Below are 21,035 nucleotides of genomic sequence, written 5' to 3'. Positions count from 1 at the left end.
GTAGAATGCTTGCAGCGTTACAATCATGGGGTTGAGGCCTCTTGAGATCCCTATGAGAGGGAAAGGAAGGGACGCCATTGAAGCTGAGAGGCCACCCAGGGGTCCCCTGAAGAGCCAGGCTATGCCCGTGGTGCTGGGCCCCAGGAGGACGAGGCCCCCTGTGCACAGTCAGCAGTGTGACCACAGGGACGGGTTTCCCAAAAGCAGAGCCTCGGCTGCTCCAGATTATGTTAGAGACAGGCTTCCTCTTCATTATCGGAGGGGAGGAGAGGACGAAAAAGGGTTGGTCTCTACCTTTCCTTGGCTTGAGGCCCATTTCTCATTTCTTTGTGTTTTTCCTGGATTCCACACGTCAGCTGTATACTGTAGGTGTATAGTAGGTGCTGCGTACTCAGCGGTGAGCCAGACTGAACATGGGGCTTGCTCTCGGGGAGCAAGCACGCAGCCTAAAGAAGAGCGGAACGATAGAGAGCTGGAGAGCAAGGAGCATGAAGGGGCGTGTTGGCCCGGTGGCCAGAGCGGGCCAGGAGCACAGCCTCCACCCATGCCTTAGGCCGGCTTGGTGTTTCTGAGAAACTGAAAGCACGGCACCGTAATTAAAGCGTAACCAACAGTCTGCAGCAGGAATTGTACCACCTTCCCAAAAGTCATTTTTCGCTCCAGCAGATACAGAAACGTCATGGTCCTGTTGGGCTCCTTTATGTGTCACCAAGTATTTTATTTTATTTGGGAAGGGGGAGGGGGCAAAAGGAGAGGGAGAGAGAATCTCAGGGAGACTCCACGCCCAGTGCAGAGTCCAGTGCGGGGCTAGCTTCATCTCACGACGCTGAGATCATGACCTGAGCCGAAATCAAGAGCCGGCTCGCTTAACCGACTGAGCCACCCGGGCACCCTAACCGTCAGGTCTTTTAGATTTCCCCTGAAAAGCCTTCTCACGATCACAAGGCGTTGGAACGTACATATGGCATTTGTACATGGTGGATTTGTTCCTTATCCTAGTTAAGACTAGCAGCTCTAGATCCCTTTGATCCTCCCCTGGGAGATTCGGGCAAGCGTTCCTAGTACAATATAGTTTCATCAGCATCCTACAGTGTCTCAAGCACAGATCGTGGTGAACTCTCTCAAGTCTTACCTTAAAGTTTTCTATATCTTCTTTATCAACTGGTTTTTACGGATCTCCTTTCCAAATTACCAAGTAGATTTTAAAATACCCACAGTTTCTGGTTGATTACGTTTTATCATAAAAAGCATTTTTCAGGGCGCCTGGGTGGCTCAGTCAGTTAAGTGTCTGCCTTGGGCTCAGGTCATGATCCCGGGGTCCTGGGATCAAGCCCCATGTTGGGCCCCCTGCTCAGCGGGAAGCCTGCTTCTCCCTCTCCCTCTGCCTGCCACTCCCCACTTGTGCTCTCTTTTTCCTCTCTGTCAAATAAATAAAATTTAAAAAAAGCATTTTTCATCTTTCATAAGTAACAGTCCAAAAACGGGAGAAACCTAGGATCATGTGTTGGAAACGACCTACAAACACCCTGGGGTGGTTGGGTCTCTGCATTGAAGATTGTGCTGAGTGTCCCATCACTAGGTTCGTTGGTGGCAGGAAGGAAGGGGGCCTGCCTAGCCTTGGTGTGTGGTTGTGTTCAAAGGACAGCTAGAACTCACGAGGCTTCTCAGTGCTCTCCCTCTTCCATTTTGTCTGCTTTCCATTTTCATGTTAGTGTAGCTCTGCTCCCTCTTTCCTTCGCTCGTCACTCGAGCTGACTTCCTGCGGCAGGAAGGCTCACCGTGTCACCGAGCAGTCGGTAAGCCGTGTTCCATGCGGCGCTGTTCCTTGCACCTTACTGCGGGCAGACACCCCGTAGCCCCACACACGGTAGGGGCTCCCCAACTTTCATTCCCTCACTTGTGTTTTCCCATTATCTATCTGCTTCCAAATTCCCTTTTCCCCCCCTTCCTGTCTTTCCTTTTTGGAGCCTCGCTTTCCCCACCCACCCACTCCCGTGACTTTCCTTCTCCTTCTCTGGGGTTCATCCACCCAGCTCTTTTGTATCTCTCCCTTATTTCTCACTCTGCTCATTTTCTTCACTGCCTTCCCACTATTTTCCTTTTCCCTTGCCTCATCTCCCGGACCTGTGTCTCACCTTCTGTGACGCTAATTGCACCTGGCATTGAATTTTGATCAGTTAACCGACTAACAGCAGCAGACTGCATGTGTGCATTGTTTGAACTTAACGGGAGGGACTCTGGCACATCCTGCTTTGCATATGCCCAGGTCCCCAGTGCCTAATGAGGTTCTGGTGTGGACAGGTGGGTGGCTAATACCTTGTGGTGGAATAAAGAAATGAATGGGGGCACCTGGGTGGCTCAGTCGGTTAAGCATCTGCCTTCGGCTTAGGTCATGAACCCAGGTCCTGGGATCGAGCCCCGCATCGGGCTCCTTGCTCAGCGGGGAGTCTGCTTTTCCCTCTCCCTCTACCTGCCACTCCCCCTGCTTGTGCTCTCTTGCACACTGTCAAATAAATAAAATCTTTTAAAAAAAGAAAAGAAATGAACAAACACATTGCTGGTCAGCTTGATGGGGCCTGTTATCCGTAATTTCTGCCACAGAAGAAATTTCTGGATCGTGAAGCTTCCAGACTCTATTGAATAGATGAGACTGGATGGATAGACGGATGATGGGTATAGAGGCTCTGTGTTGCTTATCACACGACTGAGTGAGAATCTCTGTGCTGCGGGGGAAAGGAATGCCTTTAGTAAGTCTGGGTTCTGGTCATGACTCGTCCACTGCGGCAGCCTCGCATCACAGAGCTTTAACCTCTCTCAGCATAAGGTCATTGGTTTGAAAGTGAGCTCCCTTACCAGAGTATGTGAGAAGAGATGTGTGTAAAAGCAGTGTGTGAATTACAAAACACTAGGCACGCAAAGCATCATCATGTTGCCTGTATTAATCATAATACAATTAGGAATTTAAAATTGGAATCTTCACATTACAAATACGTGATTTACTCTTTTTTTTTTTAAAAGATTTATTTATTTTAGAGAGTGAGAGCGTGTGAGTGGGCGTGCATTAGTATGGGGAGGGGCAGAGGGAGAGGGAGAGAGAAAATCTCAAGCAGACTCCCCGCTGAGCCCCTGACACGGGGCTCGATCTCACCACCCCGAGATCACGACCTGAGCCGAAATCCAGAGTCCGACGCTTGACCAACTGAGCCACCCAGGCACCCCTGTGATTTACTTCTAAATCCATCTGTTGAAGGAATGTGTCTCATCATCAAATACTAAATGATGGCATGGACTTGAGGCCATACAGAGTAATTTATAGAAAAGCCCCTCGTTATAGGAATTTAGGACTAAAAGTAGACACACACACCAAAAAAAAAAACCAGTGAAAATATATATGCACTTCTAATAGCGAATGTTTACACAAATCGACACGATGATTTCCCTGATGCTGATTTTGATTTTTTTAATGCAAAGATGTCATTTATAGTGTTGTATTTTTGATGCGGCTGAGTTGTAGCATGCCCATCCCCATGAGTTGCTTATCTCAGAGTTTCAAAATTCAGAAACTTGAACTTCTTTTGTTTAGTTCCCAGACTGTGGGAGAGAATGTACTCACTGCATTCATCAAAGATGTTAATTAAGGTCTTTCCTCATTAATTTTCTTCTTTCTGCAAAACGTTGGCCCGCTCAGAATAGAGAACTCGTTCAAACCCATCTCACTGAATTGAGTCATGGTGAGTGCATCTGTTTCCGACCCTCGCTGGGCTCCTCGGATTGGCAAGTGGACAAGGAGAGGATTGATCCAGAGCCTCCTTTGATGTTCCCCTCTTCCTGCCTTAGGAAGCCCCCCATCCTGTGCGTCCCTTAAGTACAGTTCTAGCCCTCTTCTCTCATTTCCAAAGGCCATGCAGGAGGCGCTGGTGGACCTTCCCGAGTGGTATGGAATCAAAGGCATGCAGGCCCACTGGATCGGAGACTGTGTGGGCTGCCATCTGGACTTCACATTGAAGGTGAACGAGCAGAGCCTCTCCGTCGATTCAAGCTCTCCAATCCCCTTCTGCGGTTTCAGAACTCACCGAGCAAACCAGCAGCATCATCTCAAACGTTGCCGTAGCCACATTTTTACAGTGCAAAGAAACAGGCGAAATTGATTTTAATAACATATCTTTAACCCACTGTATACCAAAAAATGATCGTTTCCCGATGTGGTCAGTAACAAAGGTCTATCGAGGAAACAGCTGACGCTCAGGTTTTCGTACAGAGTCTTTGAAATCTGCGCTCTCTTAACACTTACAGCAACGCTGGCCAAGGGTTCCATCACCTCTTACTGCTACTGGCCATCCTGCTGGTCAGCGCGGACAGAGAGGGCTTCTGTGGGTCCGTGAACTCCCTGAGGTGGTGTGCGGAGGGTTGTGTGGGCGTCTTCCTGCACAGTGGGCCCAGAGCTCCACGGGGTTTGTGTCACAAAGCAGGTTAAAAGCCAGCAAGCCAGGGCTGACACCATCTCAAAACGGGGCGCACCCGAAGCTGGGGAGGGTCATGGGCTTACCCAGGGTTCAGAAGAGCCTACCTGTGTGGAAACACTGCTCAGAGGTCACTGCCGAAGGCCCACCTACTCTGGAAGGAGCCCCCAACCTTTTCTCTTTGTCCCTGCAGACTAGATAGTTGTTGTGTTGCTGTTTTGCTGTTTCTTACCTGGGTGGGTTCTGGGTTGTTTTGTTTTGTTTTGTTTTTTAATTCTTCGGGTGTCTCCTTCCTACTCAAGACTTTTGTGCCCTTAGCTCCAAACTCATCCCTCACCTTAGGCCAGACCTTTAGAAGGAGGGGACAGCAGTCAAGAGACAGAGTTGACCTACTTTTCTAGACTTGTACTGACCACCATCCTGGGGTCTGCTGAGCTCCCGCTCCTTGTCACAGAGCTCACGCTTCCCTGTGTCGTCTCCTCCCGAACGCGACCCCCTCACTCCCAACTGCAGACGTGGGAAGGCCCCCATAAGGGAGCGGGGACTTTGAAACCCAAATCCTGAAATGACCAAATTCTGTCACCACTTGCCTGAGAAGGTGGTGAGATTTCTGAAATTCAGTCCCGCTGCGACTTTGGTTCAGGCTCTTAGGGCTGTGTCGTTTTGGGTCCTGTGCATTAGACTGGGTCAGGTCCCCGTGTCACAGGGCCTTTGCTTCTCAGCCAGGGTGAAGGCTGTGGGTCTCTGAGCAGGTCGACTGCTGTACATGGAATGGCCTCCACATTTTCTCCCTTCCCCAACATTTTATTATGAAAATGTTTCTGTCTCCGTTCCTGGACCCACCTGAAAATGAGATGTCTCGGGGGAGGGAACACTCTCAGTCCAGCAGCTACAGGACCATATGTGGCTGGGCCTTTGGGGCCCTAAGTCTGGCTCCACAGGGGACCCCTAACCAGCCCTAGGGCCACGCTCAGTCATGGCCTCGGGTGTCCTCTCTTTCCTCTTCAGAACGGTTTTAGCCCCAAGGACTGTTTTTCTGGTTAGAAAAGCAGATGCCTTTATTTTTTTAATATACCTTAAATCCTGGAGGGAAGTATAGCTCCTTTGTCAGGACAGAAACAATGTAACATTGATAGTTATTTTTGATTCGTGAACAAAGGAGCCAGGAAAATGGGGGAGGCATCTTTCTGAGCATGCTTTGACCACCTTTGATTTGGGGCCGCCAAGTACACCTGGCGGTGGGCACCAGGCTTAAAGAGGAATGGTGATCGTCTTCTCTCTCACCCGTCTCTGCCCCTGCCAGGGGCCATCTCAGGGCCCCACATCCCTGGGGCTGCAGCCCGGAACTGTCCCTGGTGTTTGGGCTTGAGGAGGGGAGGGAGGAGGGGATGTGGTCCGGGAGCACGACAGCCCCGGAGGAGCCCTGAGGAATGAAATGGCTCTGCTTTTACCTGCCAGGTGGATGGTCAAGTCACAGGAGAAAAGTTGACCGCCTACACAGCCACCCCCGAGGCCATTTACGGCACCTCCCACGTGGCCATCTCTCCCAGCCACAGACTCTTACATGGGCACAGCTCTCTGAAGGAAACCTTTCGGAAGGCACTCGTTCCTGGCAAAGGTGAGCTGGCGAGTTCGGGCTAATGCAGGGATCACACCTTCTAGTTGGACATCGAGCACTTCTCAGGTTCACAGTCTCTTCCCATATGTCATCCTGTGTGATTTGTTCTTCGCCTGAGCCTGACTTGTTAGTTTTTTATTTTCAAACAGGATAAATGAGAGCTTTGAAAATGTTGCTACCCCCGGTTTCGCTTTGAGCGACTCGTTTGTCGGCTTCTTGAGTTTCTGACCGAAAGCTCAACTCTTTCTCTCTAGATACAATCTAGACTTCAAGTTCTTTCTGACAGGAATAGCATCTTCTGCCTAATTTATAATTCCATCGTCAAATAAGACGATGATGGCGACAAGGAGGAAGCCAGTGAGAATCAGAGGAAGCATTTTCAAAAACTTCATCGTATTATTTTAGACTTCCCACAGTAATCTGAGCAGCTGAACAGTGTCCTGCTCAGCACAGGCCTTCAGTCAGTGGATCCAGCTGACCTGGAATGGGCACAGCAGGTGTTACTGGTCAGTGAGGATTTGGGGAGGCCTGTGCGTTAGTCAGGATGCTATGGTTGCAAGCAACAGAATGCATTCCCTGGCCAACCCGGAGAACAAAGGGAACCTCCTGGAGGCTGTGGAAAGCTTGCTGACTAGCAGGAACCAGTCTGGAAGACGATCTGGATCAGGCAGCTGTGCGGTTTTGGTGGCAAGAGCTAATAGACAGTCTTTTGAGTGCCACTGACTGAGTGAATCTGCTCTCACCTCACCCTCAGGGTTTGGGGCACTTGGTCCGAGATTCCTGTTGCAGGGAAACTGTCTGAATGGTATACTGAGGCCCATGGCCTTTTTCTTGGGCAAGGGAAGGTCAGGCACCTTTCTTGTTAGACCACGAAGACTAGATCCAGTGAGGAGGGGTCACTTCCCGAAACAAACCCAGAGGCTCTTATTAGAGGAAGGCAGTATGGACCCTGGGCAGGCAAAAGGAAGTCCCCCATCAATTAGAAGTAGGTCTCTGGATGGGGCGCCTGGGTGGCACAGTTGGTTGAACATCTGCCTCTTGGTTTCTGCTCAGGGTCATGAGATTGAGCCCCACGTTGGGCTCTGTGCTCAGCAGAGTCTGCTTGAGATTCTCTCCCTCCCTCTCTCTCTCTCAAATAAATAAATAAATCTAAAAAAAAAAAAAAGAAGAAGTAGGTCTCTGGAGAAATGTAAATATTTCTATAAAAATCTCATCCTTATTTTCTTTTCACAGACTGTAAATTTCAACCCAAAGAACACAGTCTGAGTTATCGGGGTCTGTTTGAATTATTTGACTAACAAAAATGGTTTGTTTGGTGATATAAAGTGTTTTGGTTTTTTTTTTTAATTGCTATTCTTAAAATAACCAGAATGAAAGGTTTCCTGGTATAAGGCTGGAAAGATAGACGATGTCATCCCAACTTACCTCTGCTAAAGACTTTTTTTTCACTTATTTGACAAAGAGAGCACAAGCAGAGGGAGAAGCAGGCAGAGGGAGAGGGAGAAACAGACTCCCCACGGAGCAGGGAGCCCGATGCGGGGCTCGACCCCAGGACCCTGGGATCACAAGTGCCCTGAGACTTTTTCTTTTTTTTTTTAAGATTTTATTTATTTTGGGGCGCCTGGGTGGCTGAGTCATTAAGCATCTGCCTTTGGCTCAGGTCATGATCCCAGGGTCCTGGGATTGAGCCCTGAATTGGGCTCCTTGCTCCACGGGAAGCCTGCTTCTCCCTCTCCCACTCCCCCTGCTTGTGTTCCTGCTCTATCTCTCTCTGTGTCAAAAAAAAAAATAAAATCTTTAAAAAAAAAAAAGATTTTATTTATTTATTTGAAAGAGAGAGAGTGAGTGAGAGAGAGCACAAGCGAGGGAAGGGGCAGAGGGAGAAGGAGAAGGAGGCTCTCCACTGACCAGGGATCCCAATGTGGGGCTTGCTCCCAGGACCCTAGAATCATGACCTGAGCCAAAGGCAGACGCTTAACCAACTGAGCCACCCAGGTGCCCCTCTGCTGAAGACTTTTAATTGCTTACTTCCAGCATTGAAGCCAGGTTCAAATCAGCACTTAGGAAGAGCCTGCTGGTGCTAAGCGCTCAGGGACACACACAGGACCACTCCCCGGTCCTGCCCCCAGGGGGGCCATGACAGAGGAGAGCCAGACGCGTGTGTGATTCACTCTGGCCCAAAACAGATACCACTTGCTGTCATCTCCTGTTGTTATGTATTGAAACAGAAAAAAGACATGTGTTAAAATTTCAGTGTTGTGCTCATAAAGTCCAATGTAGCTATCTGTTTTATTTTCCACTTACTCAAAAGAAAAACTGGATTCTTTTCAACTGTTTAGTTGAAAGGGAAAACTCATAGTTTTTACTCTCATGAGCATTTTGGGATTCCTTGTGGGCTGTGATGGTTGAAGAATATCTAAAATCGAAAAACTAAAAAAATGTAAACATCTAGCCCTTAGATTTTGTTTTCTTACAGTTAATCTGGGGACACAAATTAAAATGAGGTAATATTAACAGGGGCTTCATGAGACCGTACATTATGAAAGATGGAGCTCCTGACATGAAAGGCACTGTATAAATTCCAAACATTTTGATTTGTAAGAAATTAAATTATTTTAGCAAATGCAAAGAGCGATGTTTTCATGATCATTTGGGGCATTGGCACCTCTGACTTGTCCCATCATTTCATTTTAGCACTGAATGGCTGGCCAGCTTCATTCTCACCTCTTTTTAATAATCTCTGAAATAATTCCAAGGGGAACATTACACCTGGCTCTGTATTTTCCAATTCTAATTTTCAGAGTAGAAATATTCTTTTTGCAGATGTCAACTTATTCAAAGTCTCAAGATTAATTTGCACGTCAAGTCTCTGGATTTTGACATGTGGCATTAGTTACGGAAGGCCAGTACTGTGCCTTGAGTGTAATGTAGTTTTTCTAAAAATCAAATGAAAATCATCATATGATTATGGATGTATGCCTTCTTTGGCCTTGGAGGTTACATTTTTTTTTTTTTTTTTTTTTTTTTTTTAAAGATTTTTATTTATTTATTTGACAGAGAGAGACACAGCGAGAGAGAGAACACAAGCAGGGGGAGTGGGAGAGGGAGAAGCAGGCTTCCTGCCGAGCAGGGAGCCCGATGCGGGGCTCGATCCCAGGACCCTGGGATCATGACCCGAGCCGAAGGCAGACGCTTAACGACTGAGCCACCCAGGCGCCCCATGGAGGTTACATTTTAAACCTGAGCGTTGTATTGCTGTTGTCATTTACCATTGCCGACTGGCTCCAGTCAGACGGGCGGCTTGATTTTTTTCCTCCAGTGTCAGGTTTTGAGGGTGACTAGTGACCGCTGAAAGCCAGGGATGTGATGGAATGTATCACTTGTAGGAGGTTAAATTCTCAAACATGGGTTCCTACAGCCACTAAGTTGGTTTCTGCATATCAGCTCCCGCGTGGGCACAAGATGGCCAAGGTTCTGGTCCCAGAGCCATCCTGTGACTTAAGGAAGGTCACTTCACCTTTGTGAGTTTGGCCTTCCCAGCCAAGTGGGCGGGGTGGTTGTGGGGGGCCCTGCGGGGACAGAAGGAGCCCTGAGTAGCTCAGAGGAGGACAGTGACACCCACAGATGGGGGCTCATGCTTGGCAGAGGTCAGGCAGGAGGACCAGCAAACCATGAGTTAAGAGACAGTGAAGATAGAAGAACAGTGGTTGTCAGAATGGAGGGGCCAGAGCAGCTCCCAGAAGTTTCTGGAAGGCAGCAAGGGCGGAGGCTCCAGGGACGCCGCCCTGATTTCTGGCTGGGCCGACTGGGTTGCTGATGTTATTGGCTAGAAGCACTGTGTTTTGCTCAGCCTCCTGTAATTTGGCATAGATTCCTTTAAGAGAGCAAAAAGTCAGGTGCTTCCCCATAGAGTTCTTCAAACTGAGTTTATTTCTATCATTCACGTTGCCTCCTTCTCTCAGCTGACCGCCTCTGACTTAAGTCGTGTTATGTAAGCTCTGACTTGATGGGAGCTAGAAACCATAAAAAGCATCAATAGGGGAATATCATCGGAGTTCTAGAAGCTGTTCTGTCTTTTTCCTGGCGTCTTTTCTTACATTTCTAATATTAAAATAATATTCAAACCCTGAGGCTTTGGAGCCACACATTTCAGCTCTGAGTCACCAGTGGTCTCCACAGGACGTTTATTGCCGAAAGGGTAAGTGAGGTCTCCCTAAAGGGAACCTCAGAACCCCGTTGTTACTGCCACATCAGAGAACCTCGTCTCCCCAGGAGCCCCGGAGCATTAAATAATTAATTGCTCACTCCTGTCCTCCCCCTTTCTGCTCTGTATGTGTGTGGGGATGGGATCCTATAGGTTATAGTCTGTTCTTTAATCAAACTGTTCCCTCTGCCATCCTTCCAGCACATGCTAATAGATGTTATGTGGAGGGAGGGGCCTCTGCGCTCCCATAACCTGGATGAACAAAGACGAACAGGTTTCTGTGCTCCTGGACTTCTCAGAAACTTTGCCGTGCCGTTGCGCACTGCGACTGTGTCCGAGAGCAGGTCACATGACACTTCCCACACTCCCCTGACCACACAGCCCTGTTCCCACAGAGTATCCCTGCGAGGATCACTGCTTTGCTGATCACTGAACAAAAGCCACCTGTTTGTTTTTTCCAGAAGGCACGAAAGACAGGCCTGCTCTGCAGTGGGGCCCCGAGGGCGGAGGGCACCTTTGGGCCCAGAGCAGGGAGAGCAGCAGAGGGAGAGGGAGAAGCAGGCTCCCCACTGAGCAAGGAGCCCGATGCGGGACCCGATCCCAGGACCCTGGGATCACGACCTGAGCCGAAGGCAGACACTTAACCGACTGAGCCACCCAGGTGCCCCCAGTATATCTGCAGAATTACGCACAGTTTAGGACATTTTTGTCACCCCCAAAGAGATCCCATATCCTATCCCCACTGTTTCCCCCAGCCCTAGGCAGCCACTGGTCTGCTTTGTCCATAGATTTGCCAGTTCTGGACATTTCATATAAATGGAATCATGCAGTATTTTGTCCTTTTGTAACTGGCTTCTTTGACTTAGTATAATGTTCTCAAGGCTCATCCATGTTGTAGCCTGTGTGAGTACTTTATTCCCTTTTATTTCAGAATAATATTGTGCATTTTGTTCATCCATTCATCAGTTGATGGACATTCTAGCTACTTTCTTGCTACTATGAGTGGTGCGGCTGGGAACATAAGTACAGATTTCTGTGTGGACATATGCTTTCATTTCCTCACGTATGTGTCTAGGAGTGGACTTGCTGGGTCATATGGTAGCTCTGTGTTTAACTGGTTGAGGAAGTATCGGAGTTTCCCAGAGCAGCTACACCGTTTCACATTCGCCCCAACAGTGTACCAGGGCTCCGATTTCTCTACATCTTCGCCAGTGCTTGTTATTGTCTGTCTTTCTGCTGATGATCATCCCAGTGGGTGGGGAGTTGTGTCTCGTGGGTTTGATTTGCATTTACCCGATGGCTAGTGATGCTGAGCATCTTTGCATGTGCTTGTTGGCTATTTGTGTATCTTCTTTGGAGACAGGTCTATTCAGACTCTCTGCCCACTTTTTAATTGAATTGTCTTTCTGTTGTTGATTTTTTTTTTTAAGATTTTATTTATTTGACAGATATAGCGAGAGAGGGAACACAAGCAGGGGGAGTGGTAGAGGGAGAAGCAGGCTCTCCGCTGAGCAGGGAGCCCGATGCGGGGCTCAATTCCAGGACCCTGGGATCATGACCTGAGCCGAAGGCAGACTTTTAACGACTGAGCCACCCAGGCGCCCCTCCGCCTTCATTCTTTTGCATGTGGTCATATTACCTTTTTTTTTAAAAAATTATTTTATTTATTTGAGAGAGAGCGAGAGGGAGCGAGAGAGCACGTGTGAGCAGGGAGAGGGGCAGAGGGGGGAGGAGAGGGAGAGGGAAAAAGTCTTAAGCAGACTCCTCACTGAGTGCAGAGCCCGCGATCCCACTACCCTGAGACCATGACCTGAGCTGAAACCAAGGGTCGGATGCTCAACCGACTGAACCACCCAGGTGCCCCAGTGTGTGGTCATACTACTTTTTAGTTCATGTTCCCACAGAAACATATCTTAAAGAAAAGACAGCTTCTGTCTTTATGTTTTGGTTTTCATGTAATATGATTTCAGAAAGTGGGGGTTTTTTGTTTGTTTTTAGGCAGGCTTCACAATTCTTTTTTAATCCATACATAATATTCCGTTAACTCGATGTACCATCATATTCTCAATCTTCCCTATGATGTTGAACATTTGGCCTTTTCATGTTTGGGGCTGTCACGGACATAGCTGCTATCCACATTTATATCCACATAGCTCTTTTCCTCTATAGAATTACTTCTTAAGAGACATTCCCCAGAGTGGGATTTATGTGGTCACAGGTTATGAACATTTTTCTAGTTCTTGTTACAGGTGGCTTTTATTGGTTTTGGAAGGGGCTATAATCAGTTTACAGTGCCGTATCCAATGATACACAAATTTCAGTGCAACTTCGCAAGTATTGATGGTACCCTTCTAAAAGTTTTTGCTAACTTATCAGGTGTAAAATGATAATACTTCAAGATTACGTTAATTTCTCTTCTTTTTTTAAAAAATTAACTTGTGTTTTGTAAGATCCAAGTGATATATGTATATCACATGAAAAGTGAGTTGTCAAAGAGTATCAGCAACAGCAGGAGCTTCCTTACCCAGCCACCTCGAATCATTTTAGGTATGTGTTACTTAGGGTGTAAGTTTGGTGGCTACGACAGAGTCCTGAAAACACAGTGACTTAAAAAGACAGAAGTTTATTTTTGCCCACCCGAATCTCAAAGCAAGTATGACAAGTCTGCCCTGTGAGTCAGTCATGGCCAAGGCTCTTTCTGCCTTCCCACTCTGTCCTTCAGGGGTCTTACCCTTACCTATGTGTTCTGAGATGTTCTGTACTTCATCTGCATTGCAGTAAGTCAGAAGCAGGGAAAGAAGGGCATGTTCCTTCCCTCTGAGAGCATGCCCTAGAAGTTGCTTCTGGACATACCCCAAGGCCACGCCTAGTGCAAGGGAGGCTGAGCAGTGCTGTTGTGAGCTATGCAGACGTGTGTCCAACTAAATGTTCTGTTGCTGAATCAGAAGGTGAGGCAGGGGGCGCCTGGGTGGCTCAATCGTTAATCGCTAAGCCTTCGGCTTAGGTCATGATCCCAGGGTCCTGGGATCGAGCCCCGCATCGGGCTCCCTGCTTGGCAGGAAGCCTGCTTCTCCCTCTCCCACTCCCCCTGCTGTGTTCCCTCTCTCGCTGTCTCTCTCTCTCTGTCAAATAAATAAATAAAATCTTAAAAAAAAGAAAAAGAAGGCGAGGCAGGTCTGTGGTCGACTGTCGGTCTGTGCCACAGCCGTTTCTATGGTTCAGACCTCCACGTGTCTGTATAATACGCCTACCCTGTTCCCTCTCAGTTCACCAGTTCTCGACATTACCCTGCAGCTTTTACTCATGCACCACCTCCCCTCATCTTCCATCCTCTTCATCACATTTTATCATAATTGCAGACTTTGCACACATACACGTCATCTTTGAGAAGGGGCAGTACGGAATCAGAAATATGGGTTTCCATTTTGAGAAGTGTCCGCACTTAGGCAGCTCAGGGCAGCAGGTGCTTCCCAGCCTTGGGACCATGGGTGCTATTGAACCTCTGCCTTGGAGACCCGTTTGGGTTATATGTCACTCTGTCCCCACTGTAACCTGTCTTGTGCTTCCTGACCCCTGCAAGATGAAAGAAGAGAAGAGCTGGCTTAGGTGCCTACAGAGCTTATCTTTCCCTCTTTGAAAAGAATACATCTTACTTCTTGGGCATATTTTAACTTTGGGGTTTGTAAAACATATTTTAGATAATTATATGAAGTCATAAAATATGGCGAATATAAATAGATTTGACAAATTATAACTGTTGTCAGTTGCTTATGTTGCAGTAAGCTCAAGTGAACTCACTAATTGTTTACCCCTTTCATCCCTTCTTCCTTTGGGACTGTGTTTGGGTCTTCATGCTTCCATTCCTGTAGATAGTCATTTAAGTATTTTATTATGACCACATAAATATCGTTCACAACTGAGCCAAGTATACTATGATTACATTTTCCTTTTGGTAATATACTTTCTGTTTTGCCTGAAGTTAATGATGTCCTCATTTTTTTTCATTTGCTTTTCATTTTCATTTCTTTGGATTTCTAAGTCTTCCCACACCCTCCCAGAGGCTCTTTTAAAACTCCTCTCAATATAGTTTTCTACATATTCCAACCTGTCATATAATGTATTGATGCTCCTTTTTCCCCTGAAGATGCTTCCTGGGCCCTCTGTCCTGCACAGGCCTGACCTGGTCACTCTCCAGGCCTCTGCTGCCCATCTGCCATCCTACGGCTTCCCTCTGTCTTTGTTCTGAGAGTGTCTTGACCCTCTTTTCTTTGTTGGATCTTCTGTTTCCTAGATCCCATTTCTGTCTCTTTCTTGATTTACCCCTTTGTTTTGCTGGAACACATCCTCCACTGTCCTAAAAAAGGGTAGGTGTGAAGAACTGTCCTGTCTTCGTGTGTCCAGAACTCTCCTGCTCTCTGCTTAGTTATTCTCTACTCTCCTATCCACTTCCATCTTCAGGTGCCAGGATTTGGAATTCCTGACATTGCTTTAGTCACCATAGATTTTTGTGTTGCTTATTCTTCTGTATATTTGAGGTATTTTTCAAAAGGAAAAGGGGTGGCGGGACCATCTTTACTTTACCATCTGTAAAGTAAAAATGCCATTTCACTTCTTTGGTTCTGAGCATAGATGAACATTTTTGTGTACTTGTTTAATCTTTTGATTTTCTGCTGGTGTGAATTATCCATTAATACCTTCAAAGAACAGATTCTTTAACAATTAGCACAAACACAGAAGTCCTCATGCTTATTTTTCTCACTTGTCTCCTCTGAGACTCAGATGGTGTTAGTACCCCAGCTGTCACTCGCTCTCATTTTCAGATTGCCTCACGCCCGTGACGGCTGTGAACATGCTCACCCAGCAGGAGGTCCCTGTCGTTATCTTGGCCAAAGCTGACTTGGAGGGCTCTCTGGATTCCAAAATAGGTAAGTAGCTATTAAAATATAATCAGGATAATATACTCAGCAGGCTTCAGATCAAAATACCAGCCTGTTGCTGTCAACCGGAAGAGCTCACTGCTGAGTCCACGGTCTGTTCTGCCTCTTTGGGAAAATGAGAGGCCCCTTCATGCATCCATTCCCTATTTAAGAGCTACATTTTGAAAACATACCCAGTATACCACACCTTGCTAGTTGCTCTTGAGAATAATAAAAAGTGGCCCACAGATCTGGCCAGTAGAGCTGGTTGGTGAGACTCATACATGTGATACGGGGAACAGTACAACTCAGATGAAATCTGATTTCAGAGCTCATAGAACCAACCACAACTGCAGAGATGGGGATTCTGAGCACAAGTGATGGACTGGGCTGGGTTTTGGTGAAGGCTTGAGGAGGTGAACTTGAGCCCTCTAGGGAAAGGACCCTGACACAGCAGTCAAGTGGAAGGCACATTTAGAACTGTGCATTGAATGTCCTCCGCAGCTTTGCTCATCCCTGGGAGTTCTGAGGTGTTGTCACCTAGCAGAGGCCGGGGGTGAGCTGAGGACTGAGAGCTAGTGACAGCCCGTCCAAGATCCGCTCTTCGGATGGACCCAAGCGCCCCTCTTCCCCAGCGTTCCCGCTGCAGATCCCAGCCAGTCTCAAAGTGCCAAAAGCCTGCAGAGGAAGTTCCTTCTGCACTCTCGATTTCCTGGTACCCAGAAGAAATAGCATTTCTTACCGAAATCATGTTTTCCCTCCCGATTCCCAGATCAGTTTTTGACAAAAGTGATTTGAAGAAACATCCAAACAGAAAATGGATATTAAGCCATTCAGTTCATTCCCTTCTGACCATTTAAACCTAGAAAGGGTGTTGCTTAAGGGAAATAATTCCTTCCTTTTTTTTAAAGATTTTATTTATTTATTTGACAGAGAGAGAGACAGGGAGAGAGGGAACATAAGCAGGGGGAGTGGGAGAGGGAGAAGCAGGCTCCCCGCAGGGAGCCCAATGCGGGGCTTGATCCCAGGACCCTGGGATCATGACCTGAGCCAAAGGCAGATGCTTAACTGAATGAGCCACTCAAATAATTCCTTCTGTTATTTTTCTGTATTTCATAATTAGTAAGATTCATTAATACAACCAGGCAAGATAAGCAATAAAGGAAGCTGTTGTTGATGTGGATTTTTGCTTTTTTTGGTGGGCGGGACTGTATTTTGAGTCAAATTACTGGCACAATATTGAAAATTCTGAAAGAAAAAAAAAATCTGATTTTTTTTTGGATGTGCATGGAAATCATTTTCCCTGTGGTCTTGATTTCCTACAGTTACATTATTAACATTTTCTAAGTTATTGCTTCTTGACTTCCAAGAACAAGCAATAGAAATAAAAAAGAGATAAAGCAGTGTGCCATCCCACCTGCACGTTACAGATAGTTCACATCCTGCTGAGGCCCACATAACCCACACTGTGGTCCACAGCATTCTTTATGTGGCCAAATAAATTTTTTGGTCACAGTGTCTCCATTTGAACATTTCTCCTCGTTACTCCAAACCATATGCTTTGGGAACACAGTGAGTGACTCTCTTCCCTTCTTGACCACGAACACCTTCCAGTAATACTGCTTGCCCTTTGTCCTCACCCTCCCATATCCTTCACGTCCACTCCCAACATTTATTTGCCTTGTTAGATGCTTTTTTTTTTTTTTTTTTTTGTCAGTAATCTCAGATGGAACACCACAGAACTTTCCATCATACCACGGAGCTTTCCGTCTTGCCAAGGAGCTTTAGAACATGTCTCCCAAACATGAAATAACCCTCGACATCAGGCGGTGTTCCAAATTTCACGGAAATCTGACTTCAGCACTTTGTGCGTTGTCCTTAGTCTTCCTGCTCGGTAGCCATGGAGCGTGTTGTTTCTGCAGGGACATCAGCAATTTTGACAGCGACCCGCAGCAGGGGTCCTCCACCAGGGGGCGATTTTGCCCCCTCCTGGAGGGCGGGGTGGCATTTGGCAATTTTTCAGTCCTTTTTCTGTCACTTCCGGGGAGTGCTAGAGACCAGGAGCACTGCCCAGCATTCCTGCGATGCTCAGCATAGCCTCACAACGATGTCGTGCCAAGATTGAGAAGGTCTGCGCTGCAGACCCAGCCTCCGACAAGCTTGTTTTGACGCAGAGCTGAAGCTGAAACAGTCGGCCTTGGCCCTTTGGATGAGCGATTCACTTATGCTCAGCTCCCATCTCAGGCATGTGTGGGCTGAAGAAGAAATTTCTATTCGGACTGCACGTACCTTTGCCTTTGGGAACAAAGCATAGCGTGAGGAAACACAGTTCCCAGCTTTCCACTTCGGGACTGTGTGGATTTTTCTAGGGCGCCAGGAAATGCTGGAGCTGGCAGCCCTCCTTCTCAAGAGAATGCCGCTGTCCTTGGTCCCTGAGGGAATTCAGACAAGAGGCTTCTCCAGATGCTTGCGATTCACGATTTCAGTGACAAAAGCCCCCCAAATCTTATCTTTTAGGATCACAACTATTTAAAAAAAGAAATGAAGCACAGGATAAAGACTGAAAGGAAATCATGCCGACATAGTAAACTGGTTGTATGAGGGTGGGGGGGAGGGTGTTTCTCCAAGACTGTCCTCCATTTTCCCAAGGAATACACTGCATTTTTAGAACTTCTGTAGCTAAAAGAGAGTCTCCCTGAGGAGGCTAAAGCCGAGTGTCAGTGCTGTCCGTTATTTTGTGACTTGGGTATTTGCAAAGAAGGTGTTCTGTGTTTCTTCCCCTCTGAATAGGAATTCCGAGCACCAGTCCAGAGGACAGCACCTTAGCCCAGACCCTGGGCCTCCCCTACTCCGAAGTCATTGAAACTTTGCCGGATGGCACAGAGAGAATGAGCAGCTCTGCCGAGGTTGGTTCCCCGTGGCACGGGCCTAACAGCTTCTCCAATCATGACCTTGACCTGGGTTTGATGAGACCTTTTCCTTCAGGTGCAGATTCCAACCTGCCATTTCACTCATCCCCACACCTCAAGGTCTTGCAGCCTCGTTTTATAATCTGTGAAAACAATATTCTTTTTTAAGATCTAGAAATTTATCAACTCTAAGTCAAGCCCAATCCTAGAATAGTATGGTTATCATAGTCACTATATTTTGGGAATCTTCTGCTTGGGGAAAAAAAAAAAATCCCTCTTCCAGGAAAACAGATTCCTTGGGAGGGTGACTGAAATTGGCTGTTCTTCCTAGACATTTCTATTCTCCCCAGATGACTGACTTGTTTCCGCCCAAATTTGAACTCATGTATAGAAATGAACACCAAAGTTGAATCACGTTTATTTATTTGGGCCCGGTTCTCTCTTGCCAGGTGGTAGATCTGGCAGGACTTGACCTCAGCCTTGCTCTTGACCCAGGCCAAGGGGTAGGGTGAGGGGCGAGTGGGAAACAGCAGAGACGGTGCTTCTCAAACCTAAGCACACCCCAGAATTGGCTGGTGCCTTGTTGATATACACACACAGAGTGCCTCGCCCTCGACCTGGAGATTCTGATTCAGCAGCCCCAGGTAGAACCCAGGAACAGATATTTCTAACAAGTTTTCAGGTGCTGCTACTGATCCAGGATCCACATTTTGAGAATCACCGGCCCAGAGCCTTGCTACTCAAAGTCCGGTCCCTGGACCAGGAACACTGGCATCACTGGCCCCAGCCTGGGTGATCCTGAGTCAATTAGACCTGAAGATCCAGGATTTTCAGGTTTGGGATTATGTGGCTAGAGGATATTTTATAGATATGTATATAGATAGATATATAAAAAGAATGAGAGTATGGCCAGGTTTTTTCCTTACCTGAGTGACAGTGTTTTCTGACCTCACATTGTGCCTTCACAACCTAAATGGTAGTAAGATGCTCTAAGTTGTTGAATCTTAAACCTTTTAGACTATATTGGAGCAGACTCCCTGGAGGTGGAACAGAGCCACACCAAGGTGCTCGTACAGGAGCCCTCAATATCTCTCTGAAGAGCAAGAAAGGGGACACTCGTGGCCAAAATTCGGCTTCTGACGTGCCCAGAGAGCTGCCCACTCCTTACTATAGGACTGATGTTAATTATGCTCCCTGGCTTCCTCAGATCGCTTCAGGCAGTCTGTTGAGTCCTCCCCTGGCTCTCGACTGAATGTCTAGGATAATGAATTCTTTCAGTGGATGGAAGGAGAACAGGTGGTAAAAGGCTCCCGTCATCTGTGAGCTTCAGGAATGTAGAGACAGTGATACGTGGAGAAGGTAGCCTTTCAAGAGAGCTTGCGATCCTTGTGTCCCGTAATTATATGAAGGTGGGAGTGTGGAGCATCGAAGATGCCTCCCAGAGGGTGCGTGCGTCCTTGGTAGCAAGCTGTGTGTGCCTCAGAAGACACTGCAGACCCCAAGGAGGGCGCTGCTTTTGGTAAACATCGCTATACTTAGATCTTTATGCCTCAGGATTGTAAGCTCCTTGCGGGCAGGGGGCAGAGCATCTTTATCTTTGTGCCCCCAACGTCTGGCCGAAGCCTGGCACTTAGTAGGGATGAAGTCCATCGACAGTGAACCAATTCCAGGGTACCCACGATCCCCCGTTGGCATTCTGTGCTGGCTCAATTCTCATCATTAGCTTGGTTCCCTGAAAAGCATCAGGTGAAGAGAGAAATTTCTCTTTTCTACTTTGATTGTCTTGCTCTGCTCTCTATAAAATGGGAGCATTTAAATATAAAAGGAGTGGTTCAGGTCCATCCAGCTATGGCCCCAATTTGTTCCCCTGCTTGCCAAATTACTTCCGCTGTAGGATATTGAATTTTCCTTCCTGGATTATTTTTTCCCCCAACAGGGGACTCGTCATTAGAAATACATATCATGCAGTTCTTTGCTGGCAGCTCAGTGCTGAGAGTTGATGATCCCTGTACTATCTCGGGGCTCAGGTGATAAGGAGAGCCACAGAACCAGGACCAGTTTGCCCATGAGACACGGTGGACACAGTGCTTTGGGGTCACGGTACTTTTAGGGGTCCCCTAAAAGATGTTAATTTCTTTTAAAATCAGAGGGAAAAAATGGAATTTTTCGGGTCAAAATAACGTTCATCTTCTTTCAATACAGTCACAAAACATAATTTTAATACTTCCTAAGGATGGGGCGCCTTGTGGCTCAGTCGTTAAGTGTCTGCCTTCGGCTCAGGTCATGATCTCCGGGTCCTGGGATCAATCCCACATCGAGCACCCTGCTCCTCGGGGAGCCTGCTTCTCCCTCTGCCTGCCGCTCCCCCTGCTTGTGCTCGCTCTCTCTCTCTCAAATATATAAATAAAAATCTTTAAAAAAAAAAAAAAAAACTGTCCTAGGGAGGAAGGGGCCACAGAGGTGAAGGCACCTGGGGCTCATAAAGTCACAACAAGGCTCTGCACAGACAACACACAAAAACAGCAATTTGGGGGGGGGGCGTGGCGGGTGACAGCTTGTCCTTGTGGAAGGAAGCATAGGATTTCTCTCCTTTCCCTCACAGTTCACAGGCATGAGCCGGCAGGATGCGTTTCTAGCCTTGACTCAGCAAGCCCGGAGGAAGAGGGTAGGTGGAGACGTGACAAGCCACAAACTGAAGGACTGGCTGATCTCGCGACAGCGGTACTGGGGCACGCCCATCCCCATGGTCCACTGCCCGGCCTGCGGCCCGGTGCCCGTGCCTCTGCAGGATTTGCCCGTGACCTTGCCCCGCATCCCATCTTTCACCGGCAAAGGAGGCTCCCCACTGGCCACGGCTTCGGAGTGGGTGAACTGCACCTGCCCAAGGTAAGGAACTACCCACCCCCGGGCCTTGGCGTGGTCTGTGGC

At 47.5% G+C, this 21,035-nt stretch overlaps 1 protein-coding gene across 5 annotated transcripts in view; it reads left to right on the top strand.

Moving 5' to 3' along the window:
• LARS2 (leucyl-tRNA synthetase 2, mitochondrial) overlaps positions 1 to 21,035 on the top strand; it is a 141,424-nt gene that overhangs the window by 79,239 nt on the left and 41,150 nt on the right. For 4 of the 5 annotated variants that reach the window (XR_013450312.1, XM_036095885.2, XM_036095884.2 and 1 more), the window contains 5 exons: positions 3,900 to 4,007; positions 5,919 to 6,078; positions 15,103 to 15,207; positions 17,989 to 18,104; positions 20,710 to 20,993. Coding sequence is in view for 4 of the 5 variants with exons in the window: in XM_036095885.2 (XP_035951778.2) it covers positions 3,900 to 4,007; positions 5,919 to 6,078; positions 15,103 to 15,207; positions 17,989 to 18,104; positions 20,710 to 20,993 (773 nt within the window). In the remaining variant the exon portion in view is untranslated. The remainder of the gene's footprint in view (positions 1 to 3,899; positions 4,008 to 5,918; positions 6,079 to 15,102; positions 15,208 to 17,988; positions 18,105 to 20,709; positions 20,994 to 21,035) is intronic. The other variant, XM_078078973.1, reaches the window with a different exon arrangement.

The sequence above is a fragment of the Halichoerus grypus genome, chromosome 1 (genome assembly GCF_964656455.1).
Source record: "Halichoerus grypus chromosome 1, mHalGry1.hap1.1, whole genome shotgun sequence".
NCBI classification, from domain to species: Eukaryota; Metazoa; Chordata; class Mammalia; order Carnivora; family Phocidae; genus Halichoerus; species Halichoerus grypus.
This window is presented reverse-complemented; position numbering and strand designations above follow the sequence as displayed.